Raw genomic sequence first — 23,177 nt, forward strand, 5'->3', positions numbered from 1 at the left:
CACATGAGTGACTGAAGCAGTAATCATTCTGATTGTTGCCTTTAATAGGCAACTTGCTATAGGCAAGTTATACTTTTATTTTTGATATCTAACCTTATTATTTTGTGGTCTTTGAGGGAAAGTCAGTATGTATTGTATTTTAAGTATGAGAAGAGTTTGAAAACCTGTTAAGTGAGGCACACCGGATTTCCAGTTTTGTAATGTATCCCAGCATTACTAATGTAATGTATGTAAAGTATAAATAAACAAAAGGATACTGTTTTGAAATTTCATTTCTGTTTTTCTCTTTTTCTTCTCAGTAACATGAAGCACTTGGAAGTTAAGTTGTCAATTTGTAATGAATCGAACCGGACCGGATCGAATCATACGAAATCGTTTACTACTTTTTATGAATCGTTCCTGAATTGGATCGTAGCCTGTGAATCGAGATTTGAATCGAACTATTTTGTGAGTGAAAGATTCACACCCCTAGTACTAACATAATGTGTTGTGTTGTGAGAACTGTGTGTATGTATTACTAACATTTGGATGGAACAAGTTGCATGCTTGGTTAGTAACATTAGCTGATCATAAAAAGAAACATATCTTAAAGTTAGACGGCCTTTTGATTTCATAAAATCGGTGAAATTTAGTTCTCTCTGAAATTTGGTCATTGTGATATGTTTATTTCTGTAATATCTCACAAAATATCAGGCCATTCTGTGGCTGGGAAGTTATTTAATTTGAGGGAATTCCCTAGCAAATAATATGCATGAAATCGCTCACTTCACGCAGTCAAGCAGACAGAGGAAGTCTGTGTGCACATACGCAGGTTACCTTCTTCTTCTGGGCTTTACAGCAGCTGGCATCCACAGCATTGCATAACTGCCATCTACAGGTTTACTTTGACCATGCACTGACAGTTACATCATTCTGTCACTAAACAAACAGCTGATCACACCGAGGTGTTCGCTGACCACCAATATTTATTAGTTTGGTCCTGCGTTTCCTTTCCTTCGCAACATAACATCTTTTCTTCTTGCTTTCCATTACTGTAGTCAATCTTTTACATTTCATTCACACACTCACGTCCTCCATTTTTCTCTCCTGTTTCAAATTTGTTTCCCACAATGCCTTGCACGAACAGGGAAAGCCCACCACATGATGCATGACATAGTATCTTGAATCGGGTCATGGTCAAGCTGAAAAAATAGTGGAGAATTTAGGGCCACATGGCCCTAAATTCATTAATTGTTCTATTTAAAAATAATTTAAAAAATTGGAAGTCTGTGATTCAAATTCAGTAGCTTTCGGTCTACTCAACAAAAATAACTGGGTGTCATGGAAAATTCTTTTTATGACCTAAACTTGAAAAATCTGAAAGGCGGTCTACCTGTAAAAGGGTGATCTTAAGAATGGCAATGGCATTATTCTCTTTACATTTTAAGTCAAGCTATCTAACAATCTTTTTACCCGTTTCATATGCCAATTGTCCATTTCATTATTGCAATGTCTCTGAACATTATCAGCTAAAATTGTACTCGCTTGCTATAGCTAGCTGCTCACATGGTTAATGCAGCATAAATACTAAAAATCGGTCTGCATGAGCCTTAACCCCAAAGCCCTTTATTCACAGATTGCTCTGTAAATACATTATCAACAAAATACTGCTCATCTTCTTCTGCTTCAACTGGGAGGGGGTGGAGGGAGGGTTTCCTAATCCTGAGGCTGAATCTGTGCATGTTGAGGGCAGACCTCATTAGTGAACAAGCTAGTTATTAGCATGCATCTTAACCTAGCTGGTGCACTAGCAGGATAGTGGACCTACAAATTCACTGAGCTCTTTGCAGACCAAAATTACATTCATGACTTATCTCATTTTCAGTGGCAGTTAAGGTAACCTACCGTATGAAATATTTAAGTAAAATGACACTGCATTTAAATTAAGTTGTTAGCTTGATCATCCAAGCAGTGATTAAGCCACAGTAATAATCTTCTGTAGCATTAATGTTAGGATGTTCAGTTAATAGCCACCGAAGAAAGGTCAATGGATAAATGTATAGGTTACCTTTCTTTGGAAAAAAAACTGGGTGACTAATGCCGCTTTTCCACTACCAACGCGGCTGAGTTGGGCTGAGCCGTGCCGTGCTGAGTTGGGCTGAGTCGAGCTGAGTGGGGCTGTTGAAGTTGCATTTCGACTACAACCGCGCTGAACCGTGCTGGCTGGAAGTGGGTGGACACATTGGGTGGAGTTAGCGAAAGTGGGTGGACGTCACGTGATGTCGTTAGGCGGCGCAAACAGTGACATCAGTGACCTTTTAAGCGGTAGTCTCACGACCCGGATAGTAAACAATAAACATGGAGGACATGGAGTTGTTAGTGTTGCTGGTCTTGGTGCTGTGGCTTGTTGTCACCGACAACGCCAACAGATACTGGCAAGAGCGTATAGATGAGGCGAGGCACATAAGGCTTCAGAAATTCTCATAATTCGTAATTCTTCTTCTTACGGGTTTACGGTGTTTACAGATCCCAGCGTGCTCGCGGGGCGTGTGTGGGCGTGTGAGGACACTCCTCCTCACCAATCAGTGCACAGGGGAGTGTCTGCTCACGCCCCTAGCCCCACTTGGCTCGGTTTGGCTCGCTTCAGCCCTACTCCAAAACCGTGCGAGTTTTGGGTGCTAAGCAGGGCTGAAGCGAGCTGAGTCGTGCTGCTCTAAGGTAGTCGAAACGCGAGCCGTGTCGGGCTGAAGTGAGCTGAAGCGAGCTGAAGTGAGCTGAAAAAGGGTAGTGGAAAAGGGCCATAACTGTCAGCCCTTTTTCTCTCTCTCAGCTTCCTGCTGCCTCTCTTTACGTTTCTGGTAACCCGACTTCTTCATGATGGTATCAATCTACTAATGACATCAATTCCGTTTCTACCGTGTACAGCTAATGTTAGTGCTGGATTGGAAAGCAACAAACCTAACGCTGTGTCACGCTCTGGCTCTGCCTACACAAGACTGCACCATGTAATGAATAGTAAGAGGGGTGAAATATAAAGACTATCTATCTATTCCAGTAATTTTGTGGAAAATGGAAAACCAAACCAAAAGGTTGTTGTATTTACTCAATATAAGAGACAAAATTATTAAAAATATTTTTTATTAAATTAACTTACACATGGTAATAATATCAATATTGTCCTCTGAGGGCCCTTTGTCAATGCTGGACCCTTAGAATCATCCTAACCCCCCCCCCGACATTTTGGTGTTCCTGAGCTCACTGGTGCATTTTTTTTTTAAAGAACATTTCAAATAGTTAATTGAACTACACCTTTATCTACACCTACTGTTTTTGCTTTCTCTCTGATGGGTTTGATTTGATTTTCAGCCTAATGATGGCTTGCTTTGCTGGAAGTAACATCTCTTTTGACTTCATATTAAGACCTTTTATCTGCTTACTTGTAAGTGAAATAATGAGGGAATAACAGACACTTTGCCATAGGAACAGCTGAGAAGCCAGCTGTCCAATTTTTTTTGGTCCCTGAAATAGGGGACAATCACGTGCTGTAATTACTACACAGTTTTGGATGCAAATCCCCTCAAATTAAACCTGAATGTCTGTATTAATGCAATTTAATTTCAGCTTATAATTGCAACTCATAATTTGATTTCAAATATTCTTTTGTAGACAGCTTAAAAAATAATAAAATAAAAAAATTAATGGACTGTATATAGTGCTTTAAACTATGAACATTGTCACAAAATAGGTTTACAGAAATCCAGGTACAGATTTAGATTTTGGTCCCTATTGTGCAAGCAAGAGGCGACAGTCTAAATGAAGTACTAGTGCATCTCAAACAATTAGAATATTGTGAAAAAGTTCAATATTTTCCATGTTATTTAACAAAATGTAAATTCAGTATATTCTAGATTCATTACACAAACTAAAATGTTTCAAGCATTTTTTCTATTTAAATTTTGATAATTATGGTTTACAGTGAAAAAAAAAATCTCAAAATATGAGAGCATTTCATTTTGAGTTTGAGTAAAACAGTATAAAGACTATGTATCTCTCCGTCTGGTTCACTATATGCAATCACAATCATGGGGAAGATGGCTGACTTGACAGTTGTCCAGAAGACGATCATCGACACCCTCCACATGGAGGGTAAGCCACAGAAGATCATTGCTGAAAAGGCTAGCTGGAAAACGTGCACAAGCAACAAGGATGACTGCAGCTTTGAGAGGATTGTCAAGAAAAGTCAATTCAAGAACTTGGGAGAGCTTCACAAGGAGTGGACTGAGGTCGGTGTCAGTGCATCAAGAGCCACCATGCACAAATATCTTCAGGAAAGGGGCTACAATGGTCACATTCCTAATATTAAGCCACTCCTGAGCCAGAGACAATATCAGAAGCGTCGTACCTGGGCAAAGGAGAGAAAGAACTGGACCGTCATTCAGTGGCCCAAAGTCCTCTTTTCAGATGAAAGTAAATTTTGCATTTCATTTGGAAAACAAGGTCCTGGAGTCTGGAGGAAGAGTGGAGAGGCACAGAATCCAAGGTGTTTGAAGTCCAGTGTGAAGTTTCTGCAGCTGGTGATGATTTGGGGTGCCAAGTCATCTGCTGGTGTTGGGCCACTGTGTTTTATCAAGTCCAAAGTCACTGCAGCCATCTACCAGGAGAGTTTATAGCACTTCATGCTTCCATCTGCTGACAAGCTTTATGGAGATGCCGATTTCTGTTTTCAGCAGGAATTATCACCTGCCCACAGTGCCAAAACTACGACCAAATGGTTTTCTGACCATGATATTATTGTGCTTGATTGGCCAGCCAACTCGCCTGACCTGAACCCCATACAGAATCTATGGGGTATTGTCAAGATGATGATGAGAAAGACCCAACCCAAAAATGCAGACGAGCTGAAGGCCATTATCAAAGCAACCTGGGCTTCAATAACACCGCAGCATTGCCACAGGCTGATTGCCTTCATGCCACGCCATATTGATGAAGTAATTCATGGTAAAGGATCCCTAACCAAGTATTGACTGTATAGATGAACATATTTTTCAGAAGTTGGACATTTCTGTATTGTAAAGCCTTTTTTGATTGATCTCAGGAAGTACCGGTATTTTAATAATTTGAGATATATGGACTTCCGGTGGAGCGAGCATCTAAGATGGCCGTGTAGGGGAATCCGCTGCGAATCCACTTACCTACCCCCTCCTTTAATAATGACTGACATATCCTAAATACGGAAAATAAGTGTGTGGAGGATTGTAACTTCATATTAATATGCAACCAGTCCAAAAAACCCTTACACAGTACGGCTTGAGAAGTGTAACTCGACAGACCCAGGAGGGTACAGAGCATATGGCAGCTACCCCGGACCCACCACAGATGGATACCGCAGCTGAGCTAACGAGCATTAAAACGCTGCTACAAGGCATCTCATCCAGTATGAGCGGGTTAAAAACAGGGATGGATGCAGTTCAAACAGCTGTGGTGAAACTGGGAATTCGAGTGGATGAAGCTGAGACTCGTATTTCGGCCCTTGAAGATCAAGGCCAAAGCCTGAGTGTCGCAGTGAACACGGCTACCAAAACAATCGCCCAACTTCAGGAGAAAATAACATACTTGGAAGACGCTGGCCGCCGTAATATTGTCCATATAGTTGGAGTAGTGGAGGGCACCGAAGGAGATGTGCAAAAGTTTGTGCGGACTTTTTGGAGGAAACATTGGATATCGAAATGGGCCCGGAATTTGAGATTGAGCGCGCCCACAGAACAGGTCAGCGGGGCAACAGAGACCGGCATATCCTGGTGCGTTTCCTGAGGTTTGGAGCCAGAGAAGCAGTGCTAAGGGCGGCCCGGGAGAAGGAGCGGGTGGAATGGAGAGGCAAGCGGGTATCCTTTTTCCAGGATCTTTCACAGGATATTATTCAGAGGCACAAAAAGTTTGATGGAGTAAAGAGGCAGCTGCAGGAGAAGGGGCTTCGGTACACCATGTTATACCCAGCCATGCTGAGAGTTGTGGCGGATAATATCCGGCATACCTTCACTTCTCCGGAGGAGGTGAGAAGCTTCATTTCTAAGCGAGCCTCGTGAAGATCCCAACGTGACATGGAGGATATTATTGATGTTGGGTGAGCTGTTTCTAGGCTCCGTTTAGAGGACACGAATTCCTGTTCTTTATAAGATTTAGGTGGTGGACTTATTTCATTTGGTTGCTTGTATAAAATACACACCTAGTTAAGTTCTGTATATGATAACAGGTGTGTGTATTTGATGGGGATGGAGGAAGAGGGGAGGTGTTCGGTGGGTCAGGACTCTGAGTTCCATGGACGTATTAGTCTGTTGTTTTGGTTTAAGGGATTATGGAGAACCACTCTGTTTTCTTGAGGTTCTCACATGTGTGTCTCAGTTTCTATGTGTGGGTTTTGTTTTTTTGTTTTTTTTTTCCATATGTGCATGTTTCTTAGACAGGGAGACATTAAATTCAGATCAGTTCTCACATTACCGCCCTCATTGATATGTATCTCAGAGCTTGATAAGATGGTCAAGGGTAAAATAGTAGAAGTGTTATGTTAATATGGCAGACATGCTTAAGTTACTATCGTGGAATATTAAAGGGGCGAATCTTGCTATTAAGAGGAAGAAACTTCTATATCTAAAACAAAAGAAGGCAGACATCTGCTTTTTGCAGGAGACTCATTTAAATAATGAAGAGTCAACTAAGTTACAAAGGGATTGGGTGGGTAAAATATTTTCTAGTGCCTACTCATCTTGCCAGTGGGGTGTGTGTATATTGTTTCGTAAAAATCTAAACATTCCCTTAGCAAAAAGAAGTTTATTCAAGTGTACTATGAGTATACTTATTTTTTTTACTAAAACTACAGAAGTATACTTGAAGTTGACTTTTTATAAACTATATTTTATATACTTAAGAATAGTATAGTGAAGTATACTTGGCTTATACTGAAAAGTATAAATAAAAGTCTTAGACTAAGTACATTAATACTAAGACTTATACTTTAATACTAAAACGTATACTTTAGTATACTTTTCACGTTTTTCTGCCACAAAGTACTAATACTTAGTATATCTTGCTCCAAGTGCATAATAAGGTCAAGTCATTGACTCATGCTTAACATTTAATTTATATATTAATATAATATAATGCTGGAGTTTAAAACTTTACAGTATATAGTATGTGTGCTCAATTGCATTATCTTTATGTACCTTAAAATCATACACAAAAACAGAAAAACTTTTGACTTGACTTTATTGATCAATTTCTCCAGTAAGGAAGGACTTGATTTCATAGGTCTTTATTTTTGAAATGTTTGAAAATATATCAAACTTGTTTTCAACATTCTGTCTTGTGATTTTGTAAATGTATCACACTCTTGTGTACATACAGTATGAGTAAACTTTAAGAATACATTAAGGAGTATATTTTCAGTATATAAATAGTAAGCTACAAGTAATATGCCAAGCAAACTTAAAGTATAACAAGTAAACTAGTGAAATAACCAACGTTTATAACAGTATACTTAAAGTATACAATAATAAACTAAAAATAGGGACTTGAAGTATGTAACTAAGGGGTGTTGTGGCTCAGTCAACTAAAGCGCCATACCATAAATCTGGGGACCTGGGTTAAATTCCAACCCAAGGTAATTTCCTGATCCCTCTCCTGCTCATTTCCTGTCTCTACACTGTCCTATCCAATAAAGGTGAAAAAAGCCCAAAAAAAGAAGTATATCGATAAGTGTACTTATGGTATACTTTAAGCATGCAAGAGGGATATACCAAGTACATTGATAGTATATAGATGAGTGTACTTGTTGTATACTTTAAAGTGTACTTTTGCAAACTTAAAATGAACTTTAAAGTATACTTTTATAAACTTGAAATGTTCCAATTTAGTCCGAAAAAGTATTAAATTTGTATACTTTCTAGTACACTAAAAGTACATGGTCTGTAGTATACTTGCTATACTTATACTCATACTGAAGCATACTTAATAAAATGAACTTTAAGTATACTACTTTTTGCTAAGGGTTACCATCCACAAGCAACTCTTGGACAGGGAAGGCAGGTGGGTGGCTGTCAGTGTAGATCTGTTTCGCAGTAGGTGCTCTCTTATTAATATCTATGCACCAAATATAGATTCTCAAATTTTTTTTGCTGACATATGCAATGTTGTGAAACAAATGGGGAATACTTACATTATTATTGGGGGGGGATTTCAATCAGGTTAGAGACCCAACTCTAGATAAGTCAAAAGTTGCTAATACAAGATTAGTATATAAATCTCAAATAGCTATTGATGTTTTAGAAGAGGAGATGGGTCTAGTCGATATTTGGAGGATTTTATACCCCAGGATAGTGAGTACACCTTCTACTCTAACCCACATGCTTCATATTCGCGTATAGACTATTTTCTAATATCTAAACAATTAGTGAGTACAACTGTTTCTGCTTCAATTGGTAATATTGTACTGTCAGATCACGCCCCAGTTGAAGTGATGTTAGGTTCAGGGTCCTTATTTGAAACCCCTAGAAGCCATTGGAGACTCAATACCTCGCTGCTCCGAAATGAAAAATCCTGTAACTTTATTAGAAAGGAAATTATTGAGTATTGGGAATTTAATGAAGGGTCAACTTCTAACCCAGGTCTAGAATGGGATGCATTTAAAGCCTGCTTAAGGGATCGCTTAATACAACACTGTTCCTATTTGAAAAAACAATCTGCTATACAATTACTTGAATTGGAGAAAGGAATTAAAGATCTTGAAAAAATATATGCGTCCCAGTTAGATCCAGCAGTGTTTACACAATTAAATAAAATGAGACTGGAACTAAACTATCCTACAGAAGAAGGCAGAGTATGCATTGTTTCAGTGTAGACAGAGGTACTACTGTACAAGCAAGGGGAAGCGGCTGGGAGATTTCTGGCCCAGAGAGTAAAACAGCAGTACAGTTGCACTTTAATAACTTCCGTGGAGAATGAAAAGGGGACCTTAGTAACTGACAGCGGGGAGATTAATGAAACATTTAGGATATTTTACTAAGAATTGTATTCGTCACAGGGCACAGTAGATCAGGAGGATATAGATAAGTTTTTTATTACAGGTGCATCTGCCGACCTTGTCCGAGGAAAAACAAAAAGAAATAGGGGGAGATATCACATTAGAAGAGGTTCAGCAAGCTATAAGGAAAATGAGCTCTGGGAAGTCCCCTGGGGAGGATGGGCTACCGACAGATTTTTATCAAGAATTTGTGGACCTGATAGCACCAAGGTTAGTGATAGTATTCAGGGATGCAATTGAAAGGGGCAAGATGCCAGAAAGCATGCAATTGGCTGTAATTACTCTGATACATAAAAAAGGTAAAAATGCGCAGCAATGTGGAAGCTACCGCCCAGTGTCTCTAATAAATGTAGATGCTAAAATACTGGCTAAGATACTAGCTATGAGACTGGAGGCACATATGCCTAGTCTTATACATCCAGACCAAGTTGGTTTTATTCGAGGAAGGTCCTCAGCGGATAATGTTCGTAGGTTACTTAATTTAATTTGGCAAGTAAGGAATAGCCTTGATCCTGTGGTTACTTTCTCTCTCGACGCTGAGAAAGTGTTTGATAGAGTGGAGTGGAGGTACTTGTTCAGGACGCTATTTAGGTTCGGATTAGGCTCCTCATTTATAAAATGGGCTGGACTTCTATATTGTAACCCTAAGGCCTCAGTGTTAACAAATGGAAGGGTATCCCCACATTTCCCTCTGCACCGGGGTACAAGACAGGGCTGCCCCTTGAGCCCCCTAATTTTTGCATTGGCATTAGAACCCTTAGCAGCTGCCATTAGGAATAACACAAATATCAAGGGTATCCAAGCGGGAAAGATGGAACACAAATTACTTTTGTATGCGGATGATATTTTGTTACTGACCTCAAATCCAGAAACAGCTGTCCCTCAAATTTTGTCTTTGATTGATACTTTCTCCCATATCTCAGGTTACAAAATAAATTGGGGAAAATCAGAGGCAATGCCTCTGTCTAGGTTATGCCCACCTAGCATTAGACAGAACTGGCAGTTTAAATGGCTTCCTTCGGGTTTAGTGTATCTAGGGATAAAGCTTACACCAGGTTTTAAAGACATAATGACTGAGAACATTCTCCCCCTACTTCTGAAAATTGAGAGCACTCTACAAAACTGGGATAAAATAGGGTTATCTTTGCTGGGAAAAATAAATATTAAAATGATGGTTGTTCCACAACTGAATTATATCATATATTTATTACCCATGAGCTTCCCTCCCCTACTACTTAAAAGATTTAATGCAGCGGTAGCTACCTTTTTGTGGGGAGGTAAAAGACCCCGTTGAAATAGAATTAAAATGTATGCTGCAAAGGAGAATGGAGGCCTCAACCTGCCAAGAGTGGACTGGTACCACTATGCCTTCCCTCTTAATCAGTTGGCCAAAATAAATATTGCAGAGGACCAAGTTCCGGGTTGGGTCCCGATTGAAAAAGAACTCACTGAACCAATCCCATTATTGGCTTTTATTTCACAAAACGGGGAAGAAATTCCAACTCGGAATCCATTATTGTTGTTTGCAAGAGAAACCTGGCAAGCATCACATCGTCTTATTGGACTTAACCCATTTTTTTACTAGAAGGTCGTCTTTATGACATAACAAGTGGGTAAAAAAAACCTCTTTACTGGAAATCATGGGCTGAAGCAGGGATTACTTTTATTGGAGATGTTTGCGAGGGTGATAATTTTATGGGTTTTGAACAAATGGTAACTAAATATAGAATCCCTAGACGAGACGTTTGGAAATATTTGCAATTAAGAAGCTGTATAATGTCTGCTCAAAGGAAACTCCCCCTATTGCCTCAAACAGAGCTACAAAGACTAGTACAGGGAGATCAGGGGACGAGAGGTGGGGCATCTAGATATTATAGTCTTATGAGGCAATCTCACCCACCTAAACTAGAGGATCTCAAGAGAGCATGGGAGGCAGATTTACAGGGTGAGATCATTCTGGAGAAATGGAAGGAAATAATCAGATCCTGGTATAAGACATCTAGAGAGGTGCAGACCCGCTTAATTATGTATAAAATCATACATAGGATGTATTGGACTCCTTGTAAGATGGTAAGTTTAAAGCTCTGTGAATCTGAGATATGCTGAAGATGTGAGAGGAGTAGAGGAACACTTTTACACATGCTGTATGAATGTGAAATGACACAAAACCTATGGAAAAGAATAATATTATTCATTAACAAAGTACTCAGGACAGATTTATCTCAGAGCCCCGCTTTATGTATTCTAGGCATAATAACAGAGGGAATAGAGTTATTATTCCAGCAAACTCAGTGGTGTAGGGTGGCCCTTATTACGGGATGTAGGATTGTTCTCAGACACTGGAAGTCAAAAAGTGTTATCCCATTTAATGAATGGATGGGAGAAATGACCAAAATAGCCAGCTATGAACAATTAATTTTTAGGCTGAACAATAGGGAGGAGGTATTTATGAAAATATGGGGGCCATACATGAATTTCATACTAGGTAATTGATTGGAGTAGCTAGACTGATGGATTTTCATGTAAACAATAAGCCATGTCCGGATTGTGACATAAATCTGATATATGGTGGGGTGGAGTCTGTGAGAGTAAAGGAGGTGGGAGAGATGTTGGTAATGTGAATGTAATGTGAATCTTGTGCATGTAGACATGTGTAATTATTTCTATTTATTTTTGTGTCCATATTAGTTTAATTTGTGCAAGTGTCTCTGTATGAGTACTATTTTCCTTTGTTTTTGTTTCTTTTTTTTCTCTTTTTTTCCTCCTTTGGGGGGAGGGGGGTTCCAATTATGTTATTCTGTTCTTGTCGTTGTTCAGGTTCGTGTATGTTGATTCTTATGTTGTGTTGTTGAAAAGCAATAAAAAGTGAGTTACAAAAAAATAATAATTTGAGATATTGAATTTCTGATTTTTATTAGCTTTTAGCCATAATCATCAAAATTAAAACAAAAAGGTCTTGAAATTTTTCACTTTAAGTGTAATAAATATACAAAATATGAAAGTTTCCCTTTATAAATTATAAAAAAAAAACCGAACTTTTTCATGATATTCTAATTGTTTGAGATGCACTAGTATAATGCATGTGAGCATGCACTTGTGGGGCAGAACATTTATTTGCGGCTTTGATCTGAAAATAATGATTTAACTGTATGCTTTAGTGGCTTATTTTCATCATAAAGCTATTTTATGAAAGAAACATCTAGTTCGTATTTGAAAGAATGAAAAACTCCTCCAATTCTGTTTACCTTTCTCTTCTTGGAGCGACCCTCAGCCTGCAGGGTTCTGGTGCACTGCTCAACACATTCTCTGAAGCTCATGTTGCTGTGGTCTGGTGTATAGTCCAGATCTACAAGTTGAGCCAGTGACAGGATATAGTTGCAAGCAATTCTTAATATAGCCAGCTTGGAGAGTTTCTGTCCATAGGAGTAGCAGGGCACCTATAGAAACAGAGTTAAACAGAAGTAACATGGCATAGTTTTAATATATTAACACCATATTTTGATATCAGTGAATCCTCATACATTCCACTTCAAGACGTGTAGTATTGGCCAAGCAATTCTAAATTTTCAAAATGAAATCTTACTATCTTTCTACATGATTACATGCTAAAATATATTCATCCTCAATAATTGCTTTATCCTGGGAACTTGAGTTTATAATCAGATATTGGCTATGAAAATGTCCACATTGCATCTGCACCATTACATCCATTGTCAAAACACAGAGGAGAGTTCATACACTCTAAAACAGTGGACAATGTTTTCAGATGTTTGAATGACCTAATGAAAAAGAAAAAAAAGCCTACAAAACCCACTAAACTGATGGAAGGACAGGTAATCAACTGGTGTGAAGCATGATGATGAGGCTTCTGTTTAAATGCTATGTTTACCTCAGATAAGACTAGAGAAACCAGAGAGAGTGATCAAAGTGAATACAAATTTCCCATCATAAACATGTAAATGTTTGCAAATGTATGAGCTACTGTATATTGTAAAGTGTAGCTGTTTTTCCATAAGTAGATTAAGCTACAAATGTAGAAATAAGCAGGGTATTTGCTTGCTATACTTTGTTAGCTCAGGATAATATTAAAACAGAGTAAGATCAATCCAAATTAAATAAAATACAGGTATGACGAAGTTACTGTGTATTTATGATATGACTACAAATGCTGTTTGCTCTTTTTCTATAAAATAAATTATATTGGTGTTAAACTGCTGGACAGGTGGTACTTCTATATAAGCTGTAGTTGTGAATACTACACAGCCTGTAGACTGTAAATAAACACTAGTATAAAGATAAACAGATTTCATTGTAATATTTATAATTTGTATATTCTAATATATTAAATGTAAATAAAATAAATAAATAGTAACTGGAACCCATCAGGTCAATGCTGTAATCAGCGTCAAACTACAGTTCCCAAAGAACAAAGTTGCCCTACAAACATGGCTGCCAAGGACTTAAATTCCCATTACACATATACAAACTTACATGCTTACTGATTACAAGCACTTGAACTCAATCACACAGTCGCAGTAAATAAAAGACTTTCATTTGACTCATTGTAAAGTATACAGTGGTGCTTGAAAGTTTGTGAACCCTTTAGAATTTTATATATTTCTGCATAAATATGACCTAAAACAACATCAGATTTTCACACAAGTCCTAAAAGTAGATAAAGAGAACCCAGTTAAACAAATGAGACAAAAATATTATACTTGGTCATTTATTTATTGAGGAAAATGATCCAATATTACATATCTGTGAGTGGCAAAAGTATGTGAACCTCTAGGATTAGCAGTTAATTTGAAGGTGAAATTAGAGTCAGGTGTTTTCAATCAATGGGATGACAATCAGGTGTGAGTAGGCACCCTGTTTTATTTAAAGAACAGGGATCTATCAAAGTCTGATCTTCACAACACATGTTTGTGGAAGTGTATCATGGCACGAACAAAGGAGATTTCTGAGGACCTCAGAAAAAGCGTTGTTGATGCTCATCAGGCTGGAAAAGGTTACAAAACCATCTCTAAAGAGTCTGGACTCCACCAATCCACAGTCAGACAGATTGTGTACAAATGGAGGAAATTCAGGACCATTGTTACCCTCCCCAGGAGTGGTCGACCAACAAAGATCACTCCAAGAGCAAGGCATGTAATAGTCGGCAAGGTCACAAAGGACCCCGGGGTAACTTCTAAGCAACTTAAGGTCTCTTTCACATTGGCTAATGTTAATGTTCATGAGTCCACCATCAGGAGAACACTGAACAACAATGGTGTGCATGGCAGGGTTGCAAGGAGAAAGCCACTGGTCTCCAAAAAGAACATTGCTGCTCGTCTGCAGTTTGCTAAAGATCACATGGACAAGCCAGAAGGCTATTGGAAAAAATGTTTTGTGGACGGATGAGACCAAAATAGAACTTTTTGGTTTAAATGAGAAGTGTTATGTTTGGAGAAAGGAAAACACTGCATTCCAGCATAAGAACCTTATCCCATCTGTGAAACATGGTGGTGGTAGTGTCATGGTTTGGGCCTGTTTTGCTGCATCTGGGCCAGGACAGCTTGCCATCATTGATGGAACAATGAATTCTGAATTATACCAGTGAATTCTAAAGGAAAATATCAGGACATCTGTCCATGAACTGAATCTCAAGAGAAGGTGGGTCATGCAGCAAGACAACGGCCCTAAGCACACAAGTTGTTCTACCAAAGAATGGTTAAAGAAGAATAAAGTTAATGTTTTGGAATGGCCAAGTCAAAGTCCTGACCTTAATCCAATGGAAATGTTGTGGAAGGACCTGAAGCGAGCAGTTCATGTGAGGAAACCCACCAACATCCCAGAGTTGAAGCTGTTCTGTACGGAGGAATGGGCTAAAATTCCTCCAAGCCGGTGTGCAGGACTGATCAACAGTTATCGCAAACGTTTAGTTGCAGTTATTGCTGCACAAGGGGGTCACACCAGATACTGAAAGCAAAGGTTCACATACTTTTGCCACTCACAGATATGTAATATTGGATCATTTTCCTCAATAAATAAATGACCAAGTATAATATTTTTGTCTCATTTGTTTAACTGGGTTCTCTTTATCTCCTTTTAGGACTTGTGTGAAAATCTGATGATGTTTTAGATCATATTTATGCAGAAATATAGAAAATTCTAAAGGGTTCACAAACTTTCAAGCACCACTGTATGTTCTGTGTTTACATACGGTACCAGTCTATTCCAAGCCTTGTTGAGGGCTTGTCTCTCTGGTTTTGTTCTTGCCTGCCCTAGTTTACGTTTGTTGATTACTTGACATTTGTCTGGATTGTGACACTGCTTCTGCATTACATGTGAGTTTTATTAGCAACTTTCAGTGAATCTCACTGTACCTGCAGCTTTATCTGTATCTGCTGCTGTCACACATCCAAACATTTTCAATAATTAGAGCTCTGCCTTTCACATCACTGTGTAGGAATTTTGGCCCACTCTTTCTTGTACAACCCCGATTCCAAAAAAGTTGGGACAAAGTACAAATTGTAAATAAAAATGGAATGCAGTAATTTACAAATCTCAAAAACTGATATTGTATTCACAATAGAACATAGACAACATATCAAATGTCGAAAGTGAGACATTTTGAAATTTCATGCCAAATATTGGCTCATTTGAAATTTCATGACAGCAACACATCTCAAAAAAGTTGGGACAGGGGCAATAAGAGGCTGGAAAAGTTAAAGGTACAAAAAAGGAACAGCTGGAGGACCAAATTGCAACTCATTAGGTCAATTGGCAATAGGTCATTAACATGACTGGGTATAAAAAGAGCATCTTGGAGTGGCAGCGGCTCTCAGAAGTAAAGATGGGAAGAGGATCACCAATCCCCCTAATTCTGCACCGACAAATAGTGGAGCAATATCAGAAAGGAGTTTGACAGTGTAAAATTGCAAAGAGTTTGAACATATCATCATCTACAGTGCATAATATCATCCAAAGATTCAGAGAATCTGGAAGAATCTCTGTGCGTAAGGGTCAAGGCCGGAAAACCATACTGGGTGCCCATGATCTTCGGGCCCTTAGACGGCACTGCATCACATACAGGCATGCTTCTGTATTGGAAATCACAAAATGGGCTCAGGAATATTTCCAGAGAACATTATCTGTGAACACAATTCACCGTGCCATCCGCCGTTGCCAGCTAAAACTCGATAGTTCAAAGAAGAAGCCGTATCTAAACATGATCCAGAAGCGCAGACGTCTTCTCTGGGCCAAAGCTCATTTAAAATGGACTGTGGCAAAGTGGAAAACTGTTCTGTGGTCAGACGAATCAAAATGTGAAGTTCTTTATGGAAATCAGGGACGCTGTGTCATTCGGACTAAAGAGGAGAAGGACGACCCAAGTTGTTATGCGCGCTCAGTTCACAAGCCTGCATCTCTGATGGTATGGGGTTGCATTAGTGCATGTGGCATGGGCAGCTTACACATCTGGAAAAACACCATCAATGCTGAAAGGAATATCCAGGTTCTAGAGCAACATATGCTCCCATCCAGACAACATCTCTTTCAGGGAAGACCTTGCATTTTCCAACATGACAATGCCAAACCACATACTGCATCAATTATAGCATCATGGCTGCGTAGAAGAAGGGTCCGGGTACTGAACTGGCCAGCCTGCAGTCCAGATCTTTCACCCATAGAAAACATTTGGCGCATTATAAAACGGAAGATACGACAAAAAAGACCTAAGACAGTTGAGCAACTCGAATTCTACATTAGACAAGAATGGGTTAACATTCCTATCCCTAAACTTGAGCAACTTGTCTCCTCAGTCCCCAGACGTTTACAGACTGTTGTAAAGAGAAAAGGGGATGCCTCACAGTGGTAAACATGGCCTTGTCCCAACTTTTTTGAGATGTGTTGTTGTCATGAAATTTAAAATCACCTACATTACCGTTCAAAAGTTTGGGGTCACCCAGACAATTTTGTGTTTTCCATGAAAAGTCACACTTTTATTTACCACCATAAGTTGTAAAATGAATAGAAAATATAGTCAAGACATTTTTCTGGCCATTTTGAGCATTTAATCGACCCCACAAATGTGATGCTCCAGAAACTCAATCTGCTCAAAGGAAGGTCAGTTTTATAGCTTCTCTAAAGAGCTAAACTGTTTTCAGCTGTGCTAACATGATTGTACAAGGGTTTTCTAATCATCCATTAGCCTTCTGAGGCAATGAGCAAACACATTGTACCATTAGAACACTGGAGTGATAGTTGCTGGAAATGGGCCTCTATAAACCTATGTAGATATTGCACCAAAAACCAGACATTTGCAGCTAGAATAGTCATTTACCACATTCGCAATGTATAGAGTCTATTCCTGATTAGTTTAAAGTGATCTTCATTGAAAAGAACAGTGCTTTTCTTTCAAAAATAAGGAAATTTCAAAGTGACCCCAAACTTTTGAACGGTAGTGTAATTTTTCTCTTTAAATGATACATTTTCTCAGTTTAAACATTTGATATGTCATCTATGTTCTATTCTGAATTAAATATGGAATTTTGAAACTTCCACATCATTGCATTCCATTTTTATTTACAATTTGTACTTTGTCCCAACTTTTTTGGAATCGGGGTTGTAAAATTGCTTTAATTAAGCTATATTGGAGGTCTTCTGAGCATGAACTACCCATTTAAGCGCCTGTCTTCAACCCTGCATCTCAGTGGGGTTCAAGTCAGGGCTTTGACTACAGTGCCTTGCAAAAGTATTCATCCCCCTTGGTGTTTGTCCTGTTTTGTTGCATTACCAGCTGGAATTAAAATGGATTTTGGGGGGGGTTAGCACTATTTAATGTACACAACATGCCTACCACTTTAAAGGTGCACATTTTTTTTTTTTATTGTGACACAAACAACAATTAAGATGAAAAAACAGAAATCTGGAGTGTGCATAAGTATTTACCCCCTTTCGTATGAAACCCTTAAATAAGAGCTGGTCCAACCAATTCACTTCATAAGTCACATAATTAGTTGATTAAGATCCACTTGTGTGCAGTCAAAGTGTCACATGATCTGTCACATGATGTCTATATAAATCAACCTGTTCTGGAAGGACCCTGATTCTGCTACACTACAAAGCAAGCAACATGAAAACCAAGGAGCACTGCAAACAGGTCAGAGACAAAGTTGTGGATAAGTATAGATCAAGGTTGGGTCATAAAAAATATCCCAAACATTGAATATCCCAGGGAGCACCATTAAATCGATTATAGCAAAATGGAAAGAATATGGCACCACTATAAACCTGACGAGAAGGCCACCCACCAAAACTCACAGACCGGGCAAGGAGGGCATTAATCAGAGATGCAACAAAGACACCAACGATAACGCTGAGGGAGTTGCAAAGATCCACAGTGGAGATGGGAGTATCTGTCCATAGGACCACTTTAAGCCATACACTCCAAAGAGTGGGGATTTATGGAAGAGTGGCCAGAAAAAAAGTCAAGACAAAAATGAAACTTTTTGGCCATCATGGAAAATGTCATGTGTGACGCAAACCCAACACCCTGAGAACACCATCCCTAAAATGAAGCATGGTGGTGGCATCATCATGCTATAGGGATATTTTTCATTTGCAGGGACAGGAAAGCTGGTCAGGATGAAAGGAAAGATAGATGGCACTAAATACAGGGCAATTCTGAAGGAAAACCTGTTTGAGTCAGCCAGAGGTTTGAGACTAGGACAAAAGTTCACGGTCTAGCAGGACAATGATCCTAAACATACTGCTAAAGCTACACTGGAGTGGTTTAAAGGGAAACATTTAAATGTCTTGGAATGGCCTAATCAAAGCCCAGACTTCAATCCAATTGAGAATTTGTGGCATAAATTGAAGATTGCTGTACACCAATGCAACCCATCTAACTTCTAACTCATCTAACTTCTAACAATGCAACCCATCTAACTAACAAAGGAGTTGGAGCAGTTTTACCTTGAGGAATGAGCAAAAGTCCCAGTGGCTAGATGTGCTAAGCTAATAGAGACATACCCCAAGAGACTTGCAGCTGTAACTGTAGCAAATGGTGACTCTATAAAGTATTGATTTTGAGGGGCTTGAATAATTATGCACACTCCAGATTTCTGGGTTTTTTTTTTTCATTTTAATTATTGTTTGTGTCACAAAAAAGTGCACCTTTAAAGTGGGAGGCATGTTGTGTACATCAAATGGTGCTAGCCCCCAAAAAATCCATTTTAATTCCAGCTTGTAATGCAACAAAACAGGACAAACAGCAAGGGGGGTGAATACTTTTGCAAGGCACTGTACATCACTCCAAAACTTTTAATTTTATTTCTTTTTACCTTTTCAGCGGTGAACTTCTCTTTTGCTTCAGATCATGGACTAATAAATGGGCATTCATAATGGCTCACTCTCTGGTTTGCTGGAGTCCCAGAGCTGTACAAATGACTTTTCTAACCCTTCCAGACTGATGTATTTAAATAACTTTATCTCCTCTGTAATTTTTTTTTATCACAGGACAGTGTGCTACTCATTAAGATCTTTTAGTGAACTTGACATTGCTGGAAATGCTTTTTGTAAATGGGAAAAAATTATATGGCCAAAAGTTTGTGGACATCTGGCCATCACACCCACAAAAGTTGGAAAGACATAATTGTACAGGATGTATTTCCTTGCTGTAGCATTACAGTTTCCCTTCACTGGAACTCAAGAGCCTAGTCCAATATACATTGAACAGCCATAACATTAAAACCACTGACAGATGAAATGAATAACATTTGATTATCTTGTTACAATGGCACCCGTTAAGGGGTGGGGTATGTTAGGCAGCAAATGAACAGTCATTTCTCAGAATTGATGTGTTGAAAGCAGGAAAAATGGGCAAGTATAAGGATCTGATCAACTTTGATAAGGGCCAAATTGTGATGGATAGACTACTTGGTCAGTGTATCTCCAAAACGGGAGGTTTTTTGGGGTGTTTCTGGGACACAGCAGTTAGTACCTACCAAAAGTAATCAAAGGAGGGACAATCCGTGAACTGGCATGGCAATAGGTTTATGGGCACATACAGCTCACTGATGCACACGGGGAGCGGAAACTAACCTGTCTGTTCCAATCTCACAGGAGAGCAGGGATGAGAATTTTCTGCCGATCGGCGGATTTCCGACTTTTTCAGACCAAAATGATCGTTTTTGAGATCAATGTAAATCCGCTGAGAAATTGTCGGGGGGGTATGGTTAACGATCTGTGGTCACCTTATAACGTCTTGATTCTTGGTGGGCTCCAGGTTAACACACTCGAGCCTTTCGACGTGTCGTAATTAACATTCACTTTTGCGACAATGTTCGACTTATTTACGGTAGAATTTTCGGGAAATCCCATTGCGTGCAGTGTATAAACACAAGTGCGCATGCTCTCCACACATGGCTTGCAATTGCCGTTCACCGACCGTACACACTGTTTGATGATACGCATTGGTAACATCAGAAAGACACGTATTCAGGCGGGATATTTTAGCATATCATCAATGGCAAAAGTCCTAGATAAGAAAGAAGAGGATCGAGTGAGGGAGACTGATAAAGGTGCAGGAATAAAGAACTGTTTTTGATGGGCTTGGTTAGAAAGAACACTGAATGTCGAGATCGACAAGCAGACTGTCACAACAAAGCTCGGTGATCACATACGGAAAATAGACGTCCCGGGAAAAGTACTTTGCTCATTGTGTTCTGACATGATAAACTACGCTAGTAGAGGGGCAAGGACTATCGAACTTCACATATACACCAAAAACCACAAAGGTAGGTCGAAAATTATTTTGCCTGTTCAATGATTCATTATATTATTTATAATGTATATCGTACGAATCAATGCCATGGGGTGTGTGTGTGTGTGTGTGTGTGTGTGTGTGTGTGTGTATATATGTACACAGTTAGGCCCATATATATTTGGACCCTGACACAAATTTTGTTTTTTTTTTACCTGTTTACTGAAACATATTCAAGTTATAGTTATATAATGGACATGGACATAAAGTCCAGACTTTCAGCTTTCATTTGAGGGTATCCAAATTAAAATCGGATGAAGGGTTTAGGAGTTTCAGCTCCTTAACATGTGCCACCCTGTTTTTAAAGGGACCAAAAGTAATTGGACAATTGACTCCAAGGCTATTACATGGGCTGGTGTGGGCAATTCCTTTGTTATGTCATTCTCAATTAAGCAGATAAAAGGCCTGGAGTTGATTTGAGGTGTGGTGCTTGCATTTGGAAGATTTTGCAGTGAATAAAACATGTAGTCAAAGGAGCTCTCCATGCAGGTGAAACAAGCCATCCTTAAGCTGCGAAAACAGAAAAAACCCATCCGAGAAATTGCTACAATATTAGGAGTGGCAAAATCTACAGTTTGGTACATCCTGAGAAAGAAAGAAAGCACTGGTGAACTCATCAATGCAAAAAGACCTGGACGCCCACAGAAGACAACAGTGGTAGATGATCGCAGAATAATTTCCATGGTGAAGAGAAACCCCTTCACAACAGCCAACCAAGTGAACAACACTCTCCAGGAGGTAGGCGTATCAATATCCAAATCTACCATAAAGAGAAGACTGTATGAAAGTAAATACAGAGAGTTCACTGCATGGTGCAAGCCACTCATAAGCCTCAAGAATAAAAAGGCTAGATTGGACTTTGCTAAAAAACATCTAAAAAAGTCAGCACAGTTCTGGAAGAACATTCTTTGGACAGATGAAACCAAGATCAACCTCTACCAGAATGATGGAAAGAAAAAAGTATGGTGAAGGCGTGGTACAGCTCATGATCCAAAGCATATCACATCATCTGTAAAACACGGTGGAGGCAGTGTGATGGCTTGGGCATGCATGGCTGCCAGTGGCACTGGGTCACTAGTGTTTATTGATGATGTGACACAGGACAGAAGCAGCCGGATGAATTCTGAGGTATTCAGAGACATACTGTGTGCTCAAATCCAGCCAAATGCAGCCAAACTGATTGGTCGGCGTTTCATAATACAGATGGACAATGACCCAAAACATAAAGCCAAAGCAACCCAGAAGTTTATTAAAGCAAAGAAGTGGAATATTCTTGAATGGCCAAGTCAGTCACCTGATCTCAACCCCATTGAGCATGCATTTCACTTGTTAAAGACTAAACTTGTGTAAAGCACATTGAACTGCCACTGTGTATGAAATGCGCTATATAAATAAACTAGCCTTGCCTAAACTTCAGACAGAAAGGCCCACAAACAAACAGCAACTGAAAACCGCTGCAGTAAACGCCTGGCAGAGCATTAAAAAGGAGGAACCACAGCATCTGGTGATGTCCATGAGTTCAAGACTTCAGGCAGTCATTGCCAACAAAGGGTTTTCAACCAAGTATTAGAAATGAACATTTTATTTACAATTATTTAATTTGTCCAATTACTTTTGAGCCCCTGAAATGAAGGGATTGTGTTTAAAAAATGCTTTAGTTCCTCACATTTTTATGCAATCATTTTGTTCATCCCACTGAATTAAAGCTAAAAGTCTGAACCTCAACTGCATCTGAATTGTTTTATTCAAAATTCATTGTGGTAATGTACAGAACCAAAATTAGAAAAATGTTGTCTCTGTCCAAATATTTATGGACCTAACTGTGTATATATATATATATATATATATATATATATATATATATATATATATATATATATATATCAAATACATGTCATATATACACTACCGTTCAAAAGTTTAGGGTCACTTTGAAATTTCCTTATTTTTGAAAGAAAAGCACTGTTCTTTTCAATGATCACTTTAAACCAGGGCTTTTCAAAGTGTGGGGCGCGCCTCCCCTAGGGGGCGCCAGAGTTCTTCAGGGGGGGCACAACGTGAGGAAAAATAAACCAGAATAAGTTACTATTGCGGACATTTAGCGAACTTCAGCTAGCCTTTGCCAGAGACAAAATGGATCGATTTTTAGTACCTAAAGCTACAGTGAGTGAGGAGACAGAGTCTGGGCCAAGCAAAAAAAGAAGGAAAGTATGACCACGATTATTTAAAGTTTGGATTTTAATGGACTGGATCTGAAGATGCTCCACTGCCACAGTGTGTTGTCTGCCAAGAGGTGCTCGCTAACGATGCTATGAG

The 23,177-nt window shown here is 39.1% G+C and overlaps 1 protein-coding gene across 1 annotated transcript in view; it reads right to left on the reverse strand.

The window, feature by feature from the left end:
* atoh8 (atonal bHLH transcription factor 8) overlaps nucleotides 1–23,177 on the reverse strand; it is a 109,134-nt gene that overhangs the window by 30,190 nt on the left and 55,767 nt on the right. The window contains exon 2 of the mRNA XM_060927621.1: nucleotides 12,298–12,489. Within this exon, the coding sequence (XP_060783604.1) occupies nucleotides 12,298–12,489 (192 nt within the window). The remainder of the gene's footprint in view (nucleotides 1–12,297; nucleotides 12,490–23,177) is intronic.

The sequence above is a fragment of the Neoarius graeffei genome, chromosome 8 (genome assembly GCF_027579695.1).
Source record: "Neoarius graeffei isolate fNeoGra1 chromosome 8, fNeoGra1.pri, whole genome shotgun sequence".
NCBI lineage: Eukaryota > Metazoa > Chordata > Actinopteri > Siluriformes > Ariidae > Neoarius > Neoarius graeffei.